This window comes from Typopeltis vanoorti, chromosome 22, assembly GCF_054136105.1.
Source record: "Typopeltis vanoorti isolate ZY-2024b chromosome 22, IOZ_Tvanoo_1.0, whole genome shotgun sequence".
Lineage (NCBI taxonomy): Eukaryota > Metazoa > Arthropoda > Arachnida > Uropygi > Thelyphonidae > Typopeltis > Typopeltis vanoorti.
In genome coordinates this window covers 95,494,265-95,512,265 of record NC_143570.1, presented here as the reverse complement: position 1 = coordinate 95,512,265, position 18,001 = coordinate 95,494,265, and the positions used below count along the sequence as shown (strand labels likewise).

Here is an 18,001-nt window from a genome sequence, read left to right as displayed (position 1 = left end):
AAGACTGCCTACCATTCAAGAAGATTAGCCTTGTATTTAGCGTTGAATACTATAGCTACTTGGATAGGAATTTGAAGTTCAAAGATAACAGCAAAAATTGCAAATACAACACAGAAGATAACTTTAATGCTGGAACAGACAGTGACATAAAAATATGGAAGTCATATTGTATCATAGACAGCTGGATTACTGCTCACAGATATAGTCTCCAAAATTTTGAGGTAATAAAGAAACCATGGAAATGGTGCAAGGAAGAGTTACAAAGATTATATAAGATTATGGAATGTAGATTGAGGACAGATTGAGAATATTTGTACTACAGACTCTTGTTAATAGGAGAAAGAAGAGTGATATAATAGAGGTCTATAAATTTCTCAATGGGCGTTATAGGATATTGTCTGATAAAATTTTTCATTATATGGAAGGTGGAAAGAGAACATGAGGGCATACATCGAAGTTTGTTTGCAGTTAAGCAATGGGTAGTGCTAGACTTTAGTCTCACAGAGCAGTGAATGAGTGGAACAATTTTCCTCATGAATTTAAGAGAAAGTATGAAAGCTAGTTTGGGCGATGAGTACTTGATTTCCTGGAGATCTCAGATAATAATACAGTTAAACATTGTTGTAATGATCACAGAAATAATGAGATTGCAGCTGTAATGAGCAAAAAGGCCTAATTTTTATTTAAGCATATTCCCATACAGTTGCTTTGCTTTTATAATGAGCCTTCTACACAGATATACTCTACAAATTTTGATAACTAGCAAATATTCTCGATAGTTTTTGGAATTGACAAAAATGAAAGGAGTGAATTAGATTTTATGACCACCTGCATCAGATTATGGACTGGTTTATAACCTGATTCTGTCCATGGGGATTATCCCTCATTATCTACCTCTGCAGTGTCTAGCCTCTGGCCCTCCTCCCTCATTTTACCTAAACACTGTCACATTTTAATTGATTTTACTGTTGTAAAATCAATTAAAAATGAATCCTTCCATAGGAAACATGTCTATTAAAAGAAAATGTCTCTTGGTTTTCATGAAAATGTGGTGTGAAAAATGTTGAAGTGTGTAAAACGTTTTATTTGTCCTTTTCAACAAACAACATCAACATAGTGGAGAAAGATAAAAATGTTTACATTTTGGCACTGGAAAACAACATAACCAAAGCAAAAAAATAGAAAGTCAAGCTTACAAATGTTGATATGAAGCATTGCTTCAGTGATTCTCTACATAAAGAAGTGCTGGATTCTCAATTGACAGTTTGATCTTGAATGGTGAACAGGAAAAGTTTGCTAAACAATTTGGACACAGCGATTTTGTATGTAACAACAATTAGCTGGATTGATTTAAAAACCAACATAAAATCGGTATGTCAGTTTTTAAAAAGACTAACTGAAGTCATAATTATTAATTAGTATTGTTTTTAATTATGAGTATCCATAGTATTCAACACAAAATACGAGGCTAATCTTCTTGAATGGCAGTCAGTATCAAGTAGAGTAATGTGGGCAAATATGAGAATGGGGAACTGGACAATGAGACTTATTTGTGCCTATGGTCCCACAGAAGGTTCTACTAAGGTAGAAGTGGAGGAATTTTTTGACGCTTTAGAAAAAGCAACTGACACAATGAAAAAGGAAAAGTTGGTCCTTGTTGGGGATCTAAATAGCAGAGTAGGAAATGATTGTGAGACATACAATAATATTTTGGGAAAATTTGGAGAAAAGAGCAAAGCTAATAATAATGGCAAATATCTGTTGGATTTCTGCTCAGGACATGGACTGGTTATTACTAACACCATGTTCCAACATAAAAATGTGCACAAATTCACATGGAGATAGAAGAAGCTAGGAATAACATAGTCTCATTGACTATGTTATTGTTGATAGTGATGTTTTCTCCCTGGTGCAGGACACCAGAGTGTACAGAGTATTTAAAATTGGAAGTGATCACTATTTAGTCTTGAGCAGGATAAAATTGAATTTCATATTGAAAAGAATAACATGTAAGAAAGTTTTAAAGCGAATAAAAGTTGAGCAGCTCTCAGATGTGAACTGTAGACTAAAATACACAAATATTATTGAAGAAAAAATGAAAGAGTTTGAGAACAGAAATCAAACCTTGGAGATTCAGTGGCAAACTCTGAAGAAAACATTGATTGATTCTGCCAGAGAGGCATGTGGTGAGGTTGTGTGCAAGGATAAAAAAATCAGAACTCTCTGGTGGACACAGGAAGTTAAAGAAGCAGTGAAGGAAAAGAAGAAAGCATATCAAAAGTTCCTGGCAAATAAGTCAGCTTTTACTCTTACAGAATACAGAGACAAATGTAAGAAAGCTAAACAGTGTGTAAAACTAGCTAAACAAAAGTCATGGGAGGACTTTGGCAAGAATATAGAAAATAAATATCAAGAAGGTGGCAAAATATTCTGGAGGTTGTTGAAGAAGCTTAGGAATGGAGGAAAGAGTGCTGTAAAAGGAGTTAGAGATGATAAAGGTGACATGAAAACAGGAGAAAAAGATATCCTTGAAGTATGGAGTAATTACTTTGAAAAACTGCTAAATGAAACAAGCAGTGATGACAGCACAGTGATAAAAAGCGCTGACCAGGCATGCAGTCAGGAATACATATCCATACTTGAAGTAGAAAAAGCCATCAAAGGCTTGAAATGTGGAAAGGCAGCAGGAGTAGATGATATTCGACCAGAAATGCTGAAGTATGGTGGTATAAAAGTCTTACAGTGGCTGCACTGCATAGTTCAGAAAGCCTGGACAGAGGAACGAATTCCCGATGAGTGGAGTAGAGCTCTCATAGTACCCATATATAAAAAGGGAAATAAAACTGAATGTGAGAATTACAGAGGTATTTCCCTACTGAGTGTTCCTGGCAAGATCTATGCAAGTATACTTGAGAAACAGTTGAGAAGAATTGTGGAAGAAAAGCTTGGTGAAGAACAAGCTGGATTCAGGCCAAATAGAGGCTGTCAGGATCAGATCTTCACTTTACGACAAATAGTCGAGAAAGCATGGGAATATAACAAAGATCTGTATTTAAATTTTGTCGATTTGGAAAAGGCATATGATAAGGTACCAAGAGAGAAGCTATTCAATACGCTGCAGTTATATGGTGTCGAAGGAGCATTATATCAAGCAATACTTAGTCTTTATTTGATTTGTAAGTCAGCAGTTAGAATTGAAGGAAGTACAGGAAGATGGCTTAATGTTAAATCTGGTGTGAGACAAGGATGTACATTATCCCCTCTGTTATTCATTATCTATATGGATCACATTATGAAGGAAAGTGGTATTAAACCTGATATCAAAATTGGAGATGTTAATGTCAGCTCTTTGCTTTATGCGGATGATGTTATACTTCTAAATAAATCCGCTACAAGTCTGCAAGATTCTCTGACTAAATTGAATAACTGTTGTAATAGATATGGCATGAAGGTCAGCAATAAAAAGACAAAGACAATGAAAATAGGCAGAATCATTGAAAATGTCAACTGTTGTGAATGGAGAACCTGTGGAACAAGTAAAACATTTCAGCTACTTAGGCACTTCTCTTCCATACTCAATATTCTCTCAGAATACTAGATAATATTATATGAAAACAAAAACTGTTTATAGAAATTTGATTATTACATGTTGCAAGTTTGTAGTGAATAAGCGATAAATTAGTGTACTTTTTTCCACTTTGAGGACCATAAATAGGCCTGTTTAAAACCTGAACTTTTATTCAGCTATCTTGCAGCAAAGACATGCTATTTTGGTGTAGGAGGTGGTACTAGACAGTTTGAAGAACTTGTTAAAGAAGATGATGTACTTGATATTCATATTTGCAAATCTCTATGCAGTGGTAAATAATGCTTTGTCAAATACTTTTCCATTTTCAAACATCACATATGTATTTATTTAGTTGTTCAGATGTTTAAATATAAGCATATTTCTTTCATGATCATGTTCATTTTCTAAGAAAATGTTTACTGTTTTTGTTAAAATTAAAACCCAATGAATCATTTTCATTGGGTTTTAATTTTCAAGTTGATACTGTCAATTAATAAGTAGTTCCACTACTCATTTAAAATGAAACTTCAAAGAATAGCTTATTTGTGAACGGTGCTATATGTTGAAGATTACAATTGATAAACAAAATTAAACTGCAGTGTCTATAGCTAATAGTATGAAATGTAGTTGCTTCCTACTCCTGACACTTCTCTCTATTCAACCAACACTAGATATTTTCTTAACCAGTTCTTCTAGGTACACTGTTCTGGTGACCACACTTCATGATAACTCAGATCATAGTATTGTCATTCAAATTTCATCTTTAGTTGAATGCCCTCCCCTCAACTATTCACAACCTTGTGTACTTCAGCACCATAACATTGTCAGGTGGAAGATCTCCAAGACTTTCCCTACCTTTTCATAGTCAGATTTCTGTTTTCATTCTCCAGATCTAGATACCTGTTGTGATCTCGTTGCTGAAATTACCTGTGGTAGGATGAAGGCTTTCATCTCCACTCTATTCAAAATTCCTATCTTTTACTCAGGTCATTACTTCATTATTGCAAAACCATCTATAACCAGGCTAAGTTTGACTTGGATAGGGCTAAATGTAGAAAACTCATATAACCTGTGCCAGTGGCTCACAAAAACTATTGGGTACAAAATTGTCTAACTGCTTCCACCTCTTTCTCACCCAAATTGCAACATCACCTAAAGATAAAGCTGACCTCTTGGCATCATTTTTCTCAAGAAACTTTTGCCAAGGCAAATCATCTCCTGAAACATTGCATCGCATGCTTCCTGTGCCTTTCCACCAGAACGACATCAGAAGAATCTTGAACAACCAAGATACCAGAAAGGCTTCTGGTAATGGCGAAATCTACCAGTTGTACCCAAGATGTGTTCCTAACCTAACAACTGCGCCTCATCATCACTACAGTATATTATATTATACTCAGCTGGCATATGCCCCATAGCATGGAAGAAAACCCATAATTGAATCAATTAAAAATAATAATAATGTTTCCTCCATCAAGTTATTGACTTATTGCTCTCATCTGAGTGTTGTTTAAAGTAATGGAGATTGTCAACAGTCAACTTCTTTCAACACCTGTAGAAATATCAAATAATCAGTGACCACCAATATGGATTTCACAATCAGCTCTACAGACGATCTTGCTTACATCATCTATGAACTTATTCAATGGAAAGGTTTGGAGAAACGTGATGTTGCGCTTGACATTTCCAAGGCATTTGATAGGATTTTTGTCTATACAACTAATGCTGGGACTCCAGCATTAGTTGTATAGATGATGAAAGAATAAGGGACCTAGTTCCTTATTATCCTGAGACCCTATGGGGTCTTAGCATGATGATGATGATAATAATAGTAAATTCGGTATGAAAATCAGCAATAAAAGTAATGGAAATGGGTAGAAACATTGAAAACGTCAACTGCATCCTGAATGGAGAACCTTACTTATTATTCTTCAACAGCTTAATGGGCTGTTCAGGTATAATTCTGCCATGACCAGTTTTCTCCATATTTCTCTGTCATAAGCTGCATCTATTATCTCCTTATTTCTGTCATAAGCTGCATCTAGTGTAAGGTGTTCATCCAACTGTCTTAAATCTTTCATTACCACATCCTTCCAACATGTTCACAGTCTTCTTGTGGATCTTTTCTTGTCAATTTTATTTGTAAGTACTTGTTTAACTGGTCATCTGCTCTCCAAATGTAACCAAACCACCGAATTCCCTTACTTTTATAAATGATAGGATGTCGGGTCTTTGAAGCAGTTTTTCATAGTTCCTCATTATGTCTTCATTCATACTGTGCAGTATTTTGATTGTAAGATAATCCAAAAATTTTTCTCTGTACTTTTCTTTTAAATGTGACAAGTTTTCTATTATTTCCCTTTGTTGTTGGCTATATTTCAAAATTGTAGGCTAATATCAGTCACAGATAGCTTAGAGTTTATATTATTATTATTAGACTAAGGCCCCATGGAGTCAAAAACATCTCAGGAGATCCGTTTGTCACACACACAGCTCATTGTACTGTGCCTTAAATTCAAATTCTCAGCAACGCTATGCTCCCAGGCAATGCATTCCAATGATTCACAACCCCATGAAAACACCTGCTTCTCACTCCCTTGCTCACACACTCCTTATACCGCTTCCAGGGATGAGCTCTCGTTTTCTCGCCAATTTTTTTGAAAAAACTCTTCAACATTAATCCTATAACAACCCCTTACCAACTTGTACATCTCTATCATATCCCTTCTTCCTCCTATCTCAACTCTGTAAATTGCACCTTCTCAACTTTTCTTCATACTCAACATTCCAGAAACTACCTTAGTAAATCAACTCTGGACCCTTTTCAATATCTCTTAATCCTTTTGAAAACTAGGTGACCAGATCTGTGCACAGTAGTCCACATGTGGCATAATCAAGTCCTTATACAGTGGAACCCAAATCTCCTTAATTCTACAAGTTAGCATTCTGCACATTGTTGCCAGAATTCATTCCTCAGAATTATAGATTCTTATCCATTATCACCCCAAGATCTCTTATTTCCTTCACCTCCAACAATATATCTTCATCAAGAGTAAATCCTACATCCCATCTTTGTTTTCCAAATTTTAAAACCTTACATTTTGCAACATACATTGAACTGTCATATCCACTCCTGTGCCCATTCACTCAGTCTATTCAAATCTTCTTATAAGGCCACAACGTTTGCTTTCCTCCTCAAAGTTCTTCCCAACTCTGCATCATCTGCAAACAACCAAATATCCCCATTCAAATCTAACTCAATATCATTAACATACAGGTTAAACAGAATGGCCTTAACCCCCTCCCCCAAGGTATACCACTATTGATTTCCCTCTTCTGGGATATTTCTCCCCCATACACAACTTGCTAACATTTATCAGATAGCCAATCTCCAATCCAGTGCAATGCATTAATTTAATATCCAACCTCATCTGCTCTAGTTAGATTACCACATAAGTTGATAGTCAATCAACAGCCTTTACACAAACTCTAAGGACACTGCCGTGTATCTCTCTCTCTTCCAGTGCATCTGTTACCTTATTGTAATAAGTAAGTAGATTACTAAAACATAAACCCCTTTAGTGAATCTGTGATTTGAGTGAAAGATAATACCACTGTTCTCAACCTAATTCTGGATCCTGGTTGTCACTAGTCTCTCCAACACTTGATAAATAGATTGTCCTATAATTTGATGCTTGAGTTTTGTCATCTTCCTTGAGGGTTGAAATGAACATCCTTTCCTGTAGTTTCAATTTTGCCATCTCCCCAAATAAGATTCCTAAATTAGAATTAGATATCATGTGGACAAAAGCCTCCAAAAATACCAAGAGATGCTGCAGAGGATATGCCATCATTTCAGCTGATACTTTGGCTCTTGAGTAAAAGCATTGATCAATGTAGAGCATTTCAGTTTGTTGCCATTCTACTAGATGTTATATATCTGTTGTATGTGCTTAGCATATCTCATCTTCAAGTCTGATCTGCCAGTTTGTCCTTTTAGATTTGTAGGACAAATCTAAAAGTCACTTTCTACCCAATAAATTCCAATCATCTGAAACCTCCTTAACTGCCACTTAAGAAACCAGGTGTCTACAAGATCAGTTGCAGTTGTGAGCTAAGCTACACTATATAGGACATATTTGTCGTAGTGAAGCAAACTTGATTATAATTAGCAACAGATTAAAAAAAAAAACCTTATCTTAATAAATATGGTTGTATTAAACTTCCCAAAATTTAAGAAGTTTTAATTCGTAGGTCTCCCATCCAACAGCTAAGGCACCCCTCATAGGATTTTAGGCTCTCTTTATTATCATGTGTGTTTTCGCAATTTTAATATTGTTTACCTGATGATGTCTCAGTGACTGAAATGAAATATAGGACTGATTAAGCTTTAATTATTTATAATTAAACAGTTTTCATTGCTTTATGCTGTATACATTTCATTAAACCTTATGAGTTCAAACCAGCACATACGTCTAAATAATCAAGAGCCATATTTATTGAGGTTTGAAGAGTGTTTTTGGAGTCAGAGAAGTAATGATACATTCTCCAAACCTTCATATGTATAGCCATATTAGTCTTGGAGATTGCCATATTAAGATTGACTTCAACTTAATACTTGTAAAACTCCTTTGTATCTAACAGTAGAGGTTTTCAAATTAGGACTTCAGTTCTTTTCATTTGTCCATTACAGTTTTAAATTGTTTACACTAATAACTTGATTAATAGTGCTTGCATACTATGACAAATATTTTTTGCTCTGAAATTGAAATGATGGGTATAAAATTAGTTAAATATTAGCAAATAAACAAAATACACAAGTATTGTATATATATTATCCTTTTCATTGTGAATTATATCACAAAACCACTGATGAAATAAGCAGTGCAATTTAGGAGTTTAGATCTTCTTTGGTTCTTCAGTCTGACTTACTTCTGTATTTATGCTAATTTGACTGACAGAATATAAGAAATAGTAATTAAACTATTTTAGTTATGATTTTATCTCTATCCTGAAAATATCTGAATATGCTGAACCAAATCAACTTGAAAAGTCCTTGCAGCATTAATAAAATGCCCATTTAACTTGATACCACGAACCCAAGGTAATGAAAGTTCGTAATGAATGAGACGTATCTTTGTTTAATAATTGTATGGAAATCACTCAAAAGCAGTCCACTTTTGTTTTACATCTTCTGATTGTCATATATAAAAGTAGCAGGAGAAAAAAGTAATAGTGGCACAAGTAACAACTCTCAACAAGCTTGAGTTTTTTTATTATGGTATTCTTTGATATAAGATAGGTTTAGACACATTCATTTTTATTATTTAAAATTATCACAGTTATAAAAAGACACCTTAGTGATAATAATTAGACCTGAGAGGGTGAAGTTATAGCCAGCCAGACATGTTACAAGATGGTATTGAAAAAAAGATAGGTTTCATTATAATTTATTGGAATTTTTGCTTTCAATTTACGGGGAGTCTAAGCTAGATAGAATGTGTAGTTTGTTAGTATGCTTTGTGCAGCGTTTGAGTAATGGTAGTGACTGCAATTCAGTTTGCCGATACTTAATCACTGAGTTCACCACCATTTAAAGACTACATTTTACACAGCGTGGCATGCAATGCTTGCAGCATGTTTGCATCCCAACGGTGAGAAAATGCATGTCTATTTAAAGTGTAGAAAATGGGAAGAACTTGGTGATATCAAAATTAGCATAACGGATTTCGGCAGCATTATGTCAGAAACTAGTAAATGCTGACTGAGAGAGAACAAGTAGCGTGATTGAAGGCGAGGAAGAAGAGCAGCATGTGAATAAGAATATACGAGGGTGGTTCCACAAGTTTCTGGCCTGGTTAACTTTTAGAAGTGATAGAAAGAAAACAACTGTGTCACTTTTCAACATAATCTCCCTTTACTTCAACATTGAATTGACATTTCTATGGCCTTGAAAAAATAGTCTATACTTTTGTCTGCAAAATGGCCTAAAACTGCATCTTTTACCCCATTGTCATCTGCAAATTTTCTTCCTCAAGTTTTTCTTCATTTCAAGAAGATGTAATAGTCGCTGGGTGCCAGATATCTGGGCTATAGGGTGGTGTTCAATCTCCTGGAAGCCACAGTCCTTCACTGCAGCCTTCACAACAATAGCCATATGGACTGGAGCATTGTTGTGAAGCAGGCAAACACCATGACTTGGCTTCCTCGTCTCTTCTCCTTTATGATGTCATGCAGGAGTGAAGCATAATATTCTGCATTCACAGTGGTATTCCTTTCCTTGAAGTCAATCAAGAGAATTTCCAAGCAGTCCCAAAAGATTGTTGCTATGATCTTCTTGATGGACTTAGTGAGCTTTGATTTTCTCGGTGGTGCTTCGCCTGGTTCATGCCACTGCATGGATTTCCTTTTGGAAAGAGGATCATAATAAAGGACCATGTTTCATTCCTGGTGACAATCGATTCTAGTGTTTCTCTCTGATTCCCTTGTGGGAACAGGTCACACAATGCTCCTTCTGAATTGAAGAGAGAAGTCGGGGCACCCACCTTGCACTGACCTTCGTCATGTGAAGCTTCTTGTGAATGATGCGAAAGACAGTTATTATAGAAAGCCTCAACGTTGCTGAGATTTCTTGGAGCTTGAGTCATCTGTCATAGAGCAGTTCTCCTCGATAAGAAAGACATTTTCATCAAAGTGCTATCAAACATCTAATTGCTGTTTGATAGCACTTGGAGTAAGTCTTTTGGTGAAAAAATTTATCACAGTTTTTACCAAGTGTCAGTCAAACGAGTGCGTCAGTTGGACGCACTCGTTTGACTAACACTTGGTAGTCAAATTAACTAACGGATAGCACCTTCCCATAGATGGTGCTATCTGTCACACGTGGCATTTTAAAATTGGCATGAATTTTTTTATGTCAGGCCAGAAATTATTGGAACCACACAATTAGGGGATATAGTAGGTTTGGAAGATGGTGTTGATTGGGAAGATGAACATTGAGTGAGAGTAGGTTGCTCACAGAGAGGGATAGATGCACTGAAAGAAGAGGAATGAGTTAAGTTATATGAAAGAAGAAATTAGAAGACTGGAAACAATGAATATGAAGTGAATGAGAGTAGAAGCAAGAAATGAGAATGATAGATGGGGGGGGGGAGAGAATAGGAAACCCAAGGGAATGAGAGGAAGTTTGACTATGACAATTAAGCTAGGAAGAAACAGTGAAGTAAGAGGTATATGGAGATTTGATGAACTGTGGAGTGCTTGCCTGGTGGAATGAAAAACATTGTTATTGTGATAATTAAGCGAGATGAAAGAGTGGATGAGATGATTGTGACAGTGGATATAAATGACTTGAGAGCCAGCGTGAATCAGGTGGTGAGGGATTGGAGGTTCATGCTAGAGGTTGTATGGCAGAAGACTTGAAAGAGGGAAGATAGCAAGTATGTTACCCAGGTATGATAATGTGGATGCTTGGAGGGTAATTAAAAACAAAGTAACTGTATGCAGGAGACTGCATGCATTTGAATGAAGACGGACATCGGCATCCAGAGAGAATATTATTCTCTGAGCAGGTGAGTGTCAGTGCAGGGCAACTAGAATTATCAGGATGGATGATATCAAGGGTGGTCTCTTGTGTGAATAGTCACTTGAGCGAAGGGGTAACACATTGTAATGTAGAATCTAGTGAAGTCTGGAGGGAACATTAGTAGCTACAGAAACACTGACAATGTTTTGATTCTTTATACTAATGGTAGGAGTATCCAGAATAAAGGAGATGAATTGGTGGTGCAGATAGCCCCAACCTGTCTGAAGATAATTGGGATCACTGAGACATGGTATAAGATATACTGACAAGATTAGAAGTAGCAGAGTATAGCATGTATAGTATATGTAATGGTAAGTGATGAGTTGGGTCCTCTCAGAGTGGAGGGCAATGGCATTAATGGTTTGGAGAGTATATGGTGTGAGGTAGAGGTGGGCAGGACTGGATATTTACTGGGGTGTTGCTATAAGCCAGGAAGCATAGAGAGTGAAGAGCAGGAGATGTTTAGGCAGTTGAGCTTAGCACGTGTGAAAATAATGATTATTATGGGAGATTTTCACTACAGCAGAATAACTTGGGAAGAGGAAACTGCATGTAATAGTAAGGGAATAGAATTCTTAAGCAGTATGTAGTAGAAGGAACACAAGGATCAAAAGTTCTGGATTTGGTCATAGCATCAAAAAGTCTGATTACAACTGAGATGGCATCTCTGCTCCCAGCTGGGGAGAGTGACCATGTGGTTTGACTTGGAGTGCAAATAGATGCAGGAGTATCGAAGAGAAAGTAATTTATGTGGAATTATGACAGGTGATTTTAATAATCTTAGAAATCAGCTTGAAGCAATTCAATGAATGGAGGAATTGGAAGATATCGTTGGTGCATAGGAACTAGTTAAGAAATATTAGCAGCAGTAGCAAGTTGTACACCTCGAGTGATTTAAATGAGAACATAATTTGATGTAGAGTGGATGACAAATGATATCAAGTGGGAACTGAAGGTGAAAAAGAGGTTATGGAAAAGATATAAAGGGAGCAGATGCATGCATATAAGACTCAGGCTAGGAGAGTGACTAGTATGAGGAAAGTATAAGGAAAGCAAAACTGGAATATGAGAAGAGATTGACTCTGAAATCCAACAAAAATCCTAAGGAATTCTGATTCAGAGAACATAGTGGAGTGTTTATTGGGGTGTTTCATCCTGAAGAAGTAGTTTTTAATACTAGAGGAATGGGACAGGTGCTAGGTTTAGAAGTGCAAGTGGAGAGTGTGTTTCAAATATTGAGTATTCTGTATGTTAATAAAGCATTGTGAACTGGATGTGATTTTACCACGGATTTTGAAGGAATGCACTAATGTACTGACAGCTCTTTTGTTGACTTGGCTTTTGAATGAGAGTCTGGCTATGAGAAAGGTGCCCAAGAAGTGGAAAGAGGGTAAGCTAGTGCCATTGTATAAGGTAGGCATAAGAAAGCCTGATCTTTTGGCATGTAGTGTCGTTTCAGTGCCTACATGCATAATTTTAGAAGACTTGGTCAGAAGATCAAATCTCAGATGATTGGAGTAGCTTTCATAGTTCCCCATATGTAAGAAAGGAGATAAAAGTGATTATAAGAATTAGTAAGAAAGTTCTCCGTTGAGTGTTCCAGGTAAGATTAATGCAATTACAAGGTGTGGCTATTAAATAACGAGACTGGTTGCAAACCTGTGGTTTATTATTACAATTGTACAACTTAATTGTTATCCCCTTCAACATACTCCCCTCCTCTATCTATACACCGTTGCATACGAATTTTCCATTGTTGGAAGGAGTGCTGCAAGTCATCAGGTGTTATCTGCTTCGATAGCTCTGCTGTTTTCTCCTTTACCTCATCCGCTGACTTAAAATGGGTGCCCTTCAATGCAGATTTAAACTTTTATGGTCCAACACTGGAATCTTCTTATCAACCAGATACTTCACTGTGGCTGAAGCATTGTCCTTTCATGGATTGGATCTCTTCTTCCTCACTCATTCTCCCAGCTTGGCCAGAATCTCAAGGTAATAATGATGGTTAACTGTTTGATCCTCTGGTACCCATTCAACTATTACCCCATGCCATTGATATATTAAAAAAAAAAAAAATCATCAGCATTGCCTTCAGTTTTGACTTTCTCATTCTTGCTTTTTTTTCTTTCGGTGATGGAGTTTTCCAGTGAATCGATTGTCTCTTTGTTTCTGGATCATACTGGAAAATCCATGTCTCATCACATGTGATGATCTTCTGCTGTCAGCCATTCCATTATGTCAGGGCAAATTTGTTTTTCTGGAAAAACGACTTCACACATATTTCTTTTATAACTGCCTACAGAATATTGAAAGTTTATTTTTCACTTGGTTAGAATATAATAAATTTAGTTTAATCCTTTATCCAAGTGTGAGCAAACAAAGTTTGCTCCTGAATGTATCTTCAGGACTGGGGTAGGGTGGTGCAACACCAGGGTGACTCCTTGCAAAGGTGGAGCAAGCTACTAACACTCCTATCTCAGTATCTCCTTTGACCAAGTGTGAGCAAACTTTGTTTGCTCACACTTAGATAAAGGATTAAACTAAATTTATTATATTCTAACCAAGTGAAAAATAAACTTTCAACATCTTTCTTTAAATCCAGAGTAATTTATTAAAAAGGTGGCACACCATTTGTTAACTCCTATAGGTAGAGATGACCTTACAAATGCTTCTGGCTGGTATCTCCACTTGCCTGGCTCCCACTGAAGAGACCTCAATAAAGGTTGAAACTAGTCTGGGTAGTGGCCCTTCCCTTAATGCATAACATTAGACATATCTGCAAGGAGATGTGTTTTGCATTATGAGAGATACCGAGATAGGAGTGTTAGTATCTTGCTCCACCTTTGCAAGGAGTCGTCCTGGTGTTGCACCACCTTACCCCAGTCCTGAAGATACTTTCAGGCGCAAACTTTGTTTGCTCACACTTGGATAGAGGATTAAACAAAATTTGCCTACAGAATAACTATGAGCAACAGTGGACAATGCTTATCTCAACTGCTTCTAGAACCTTCAAGTCATTCATGGCGCAAGTGCATTCCACTGCTACAAGTACACGATTCACAGCGCACCTTGTCTCGTTATTTAATAGCCACACCTCATATACTTGAGAAGAGGCTAAGAACAATTATGGAAGAGAAGTTTGGTTAACAAAACTGGGTTCAGGTCAAATAGAGGTTGTAAAAATCAGATTTTCGCTATATGACAATTAGTTGAGAAATCGTGGAAATATAACAAGGAGCTGTACTTAAGTTTTGTATATCTGGAAATCATACAACTAAGGTGCTCAGAGAGAACTTTTCAAAATGTTCCAATTATATGGCAGTAAATACATTGTACAGAACAATAGTCTTATTTTAAGTTGTAAGTTAGGTGTAAGACAACAGTGCACACAAACTCCATTCTTATTCATTATCTATATGGATCACATTATGCGAGAAATTAGCATTAAACCTGATATTAGAATCAGAGATATGTGAAACTTAGCAATTTGCTTTACACAGATGATGTACCTCTAAAACCGATTCAGTGCAGATTTTCATGATTGATTAACAGCTGTAACAATTTGGCAAGAAAATCAACAATAAAAAGACAAACTATAAAAATAGGCAGGAACATAGTAAAATTCAGCTGCATTCTCAATGGAGAAACTTTAGAATAAGTAAAAATATTTCAGGTATTTTGGCAGTTTTTAGTGAAGATGGAAAATTACATATGGCATTTCAAGGCCACTCATTCGTGTGCAGGTGTAAAAGTAATTCGTGCAATTATATCATGAAACCTAATACCACAGATCAAATTGTCAGCAATATTGTTAGTCTTCCATAATGCCAGTATAGGTTTTATCTTTTATATAAAAATTAGCATAAAAGAAATAATAAATTAAATAAAAAGCTGTACTCTGATAAGGCTAATCTAAACTGAAAAGCACATGGTTGATGATTGTAATTAGGCAAAAAAAAAAAAAAAGTTTTCTCATTCATGCATGCAGCATGTTTACTATAAACCGTAATAATATTTTAGTATAATCTGCATGTTGAACATGTTAATTGCTTATTTAAAATAGAAAAAAAAAATGGACTTTCATTGAATTATTATTAGATATTATCTATGTCATATGGAGAACAGTAAAATTATCTATATCCTATAACATTTAAAGTTCTTGTATTTTTTTCTCTGTAGGTATTCAAAGGGAAATTCTTCAAATGAAGTTTAAAAATATTTAAGTGAAAAAAGTTTGAGACCCTTTATACACTTCTCTCTGGATGCTGGCTATTAGTGAAATGCACTTACGATTGATGCTGGAATTTGCTTAAAACATCTTTTGGATCCATTAATAGGTACAAAAGTTAGAACAAAAAATACATTATGAGTAAGCACATGATGGTAAGATCTCTAAATTTTTAAAGTAATAAAAGTAATATTCAAAATATAGCTGTGTTGTTATTATTTCTCCTTTTTGTGGATGTAGGAATTAACTGTTTCCCCCCACTTTTTTTTAAACTGCTATAATTCTTGTAAGTGTGCATATTGTTTTATACTGTCAGTCATATGCTACTGTAAATGAGAAAGGATCCCAAAGCCAGAGCATTAATGAGATTACTTATTTACTATACTATTTTGCCATTTCATTAAATAGTATATTGAAACTGTTATATTTTAATTTATCTATTTTACAAAAATCAATAAGCATCTGTGGATATTTATTGATATAACAATCGTGAGGTCATATGAACAGGGTGCACAGCAGTCTTATAAAATCAGTGTGCTTATTGGTTATAATGTATTTTTGTCTGTATGTTGCATATATTCTGTGGCCAGTATGTCTGTTTTACAGAATGAACAACAGAGTTTCCAGTTGGAGAAACCCTGCTGCCTCTGTATGATGATACTGGCTAACTCACCTTTACTTTAAAAGCTCTTATAAAGATTCTTTGTGTCTTAGAAAAGATTTGAACATAGATCTTTCCAACTAATGAACATTATTATTAATGTTCATTAGTTAGAAAGATTAAAAAACATTACCGCAGAAAATGAGCTTCCCTGAACTAGGGAAGCTCATTTTCTGCGGTAATGTTACATGATTTCTCTTGATGTTAAACAAAATCTTCGAGATCATGTAGAACAGTCATATTGTATTTGTAACCACCCTTTGGTTTCTGAGATGTTTCACGTGAATAGAAGGATATTTAAGAGAAAATGAATAATTTTATTTTGAATAATCAAGATAACTTGAATAAATCTTGAGATTTATTCAAGTTTTCATTACAGCACTTCATTACATGTGTACAGGACATTATGATAATCTGGCACAGTTATGCATTACTAGTTTCAAAGTCAGATTGTCAAGGTGGTAAGGCTTTTACAGAATATAAACCAGGTGAAGAACAGATGCAGATAATTCCATCCAGTAATATTACTGTCATCATATCTCTATGGAATGAAAAGAACTGCTGTGGAAGGTCTTTACTATCATGTCCAACCCAAATTCCATCTTGCACTTCTTTACTATTTCCATACTCAGATAATGCATTCCACTCTCCAAGCAAAAAAAAAAACCTTTTATTCATTTGCTCGTGGCATCTTATTATGACCTTATTATACACAAGTACTGCACACCTCTGCACTGGCACTCTGTTTTTTGATAGCCAAGTATGCTAGCCCTGTTTACGAACGATCATCACATGTCAAAATTTTAAATTTGCCAAAATGATAAGGTTCTTAATGAAACATGTCAGCATATTACCGGCTGCCTTAAGCCTACAAAAATTGACCATCTATACTCACTGTCTGGTATTGCACCTCCTCACATCAGGACTACACAGAGTAGATATGAGCTTAAATAACAACTAAATGATGAACAGCATCCTTTGTATGGACATGTTCCAGTACATAAGAGGCTAAGATCAAGGAAAAGTTTTATTCACTCAGTGGAACCGTTGGTTGATTCAACAATGTGACAAGAACAATCTCGAGAGGCTCTGAACTTAAACGAATCTCTTCCTTCCGGCTTACATCTTGACTGGCAAAGATGGAAGACATTGAATAGACTTCGTTCCAGAATGGGCAGATCAAAGCAGAATATGGCCAGATGGGGCTACACAGACAATGACAGCTGCTCGTGTGGTGAAACACAAACCACAGATCATCTTCTGCAATGCTGCTTAATAGACATTAATAATATATGTACCCAAGAAGATTTAATGGAGTGTAATGAAATAGCTTTAAAGTATATTAGTCACTGGATGAGTGAAATTTGACATTTTATGTTTTTACTTAATATTTCATGCAAGTGGCATTTTTGTCTTTTAATATATGCATTTAATCATAAGTATGCTCTTAGATTTTCTGTAGTTTGCACACAAAATAAATAAATGACCTTATTATACACCAGGCTTTGCGTTTGGTATTCTTTCAATCTTTTCTCATTCTTAACATTTCGCAGAGCTGAGCTTAACTTAGTCACTTTTTGGTAGACTCTTTCCAAAATTTCATTCATCTCATCTCATCCAGAAAACCAATTGACCAAATGTGAAATCATATTTTATTCTAAATTAATGTTATTTGCCAAGTTTCCAATATTGTCAGATCCACTTCTGTCTTCTAAAGTACTACTAATTAGCTGCACCTTTCTGTCAAGATTTTGGTTTTCAAATACCTGTTTGATTAATCTTTCATGTCTCATATCTGAACTGCTAATGTATACATATTCCTTTTTGATACCATCCTTTTATCACAGCTCTCATATCAGTGATCTCCAGTCTTTGACCAACTGTGGTATATATCTGTTTCAATTCTAATTCATATGTTAAATTGAACACTGTCTTATACAAGCAGTTCCTGGGTGCTTA

At 35.6% G+C, this 18,001-nt stretch overlaps 1 protein-coding gene across 1 annotated transcript in view; it reads left to right on the top strand.

Moving 5' to 3' along the window:
* Nucleotides 1–17,540, top strand: part of LOC150094575 (histidine protein methyltransferase 1 homolog) — a 165,194-nt gene extending 147,654 nt beyond the window's left edge. Inside the window, exons 7-8 of the mRNA XM_090412128.1 lie at nt 3,745–3,860; nt 15,333–17,540. Of these exons, the coding sequence (XP_090268254.1) occupies nt 3,745–3,860; nt 15,333–15,376 (160 nt within the window). The 3' untranslated portion in view covers nt 15,377–17,540. The remainder of the gene's footprint in view (nt 1–3,744; nt 3,861–15,332) is intronic.
* Nucleotides 17,541–18,001: the final 461 nt, after the last annotated feature.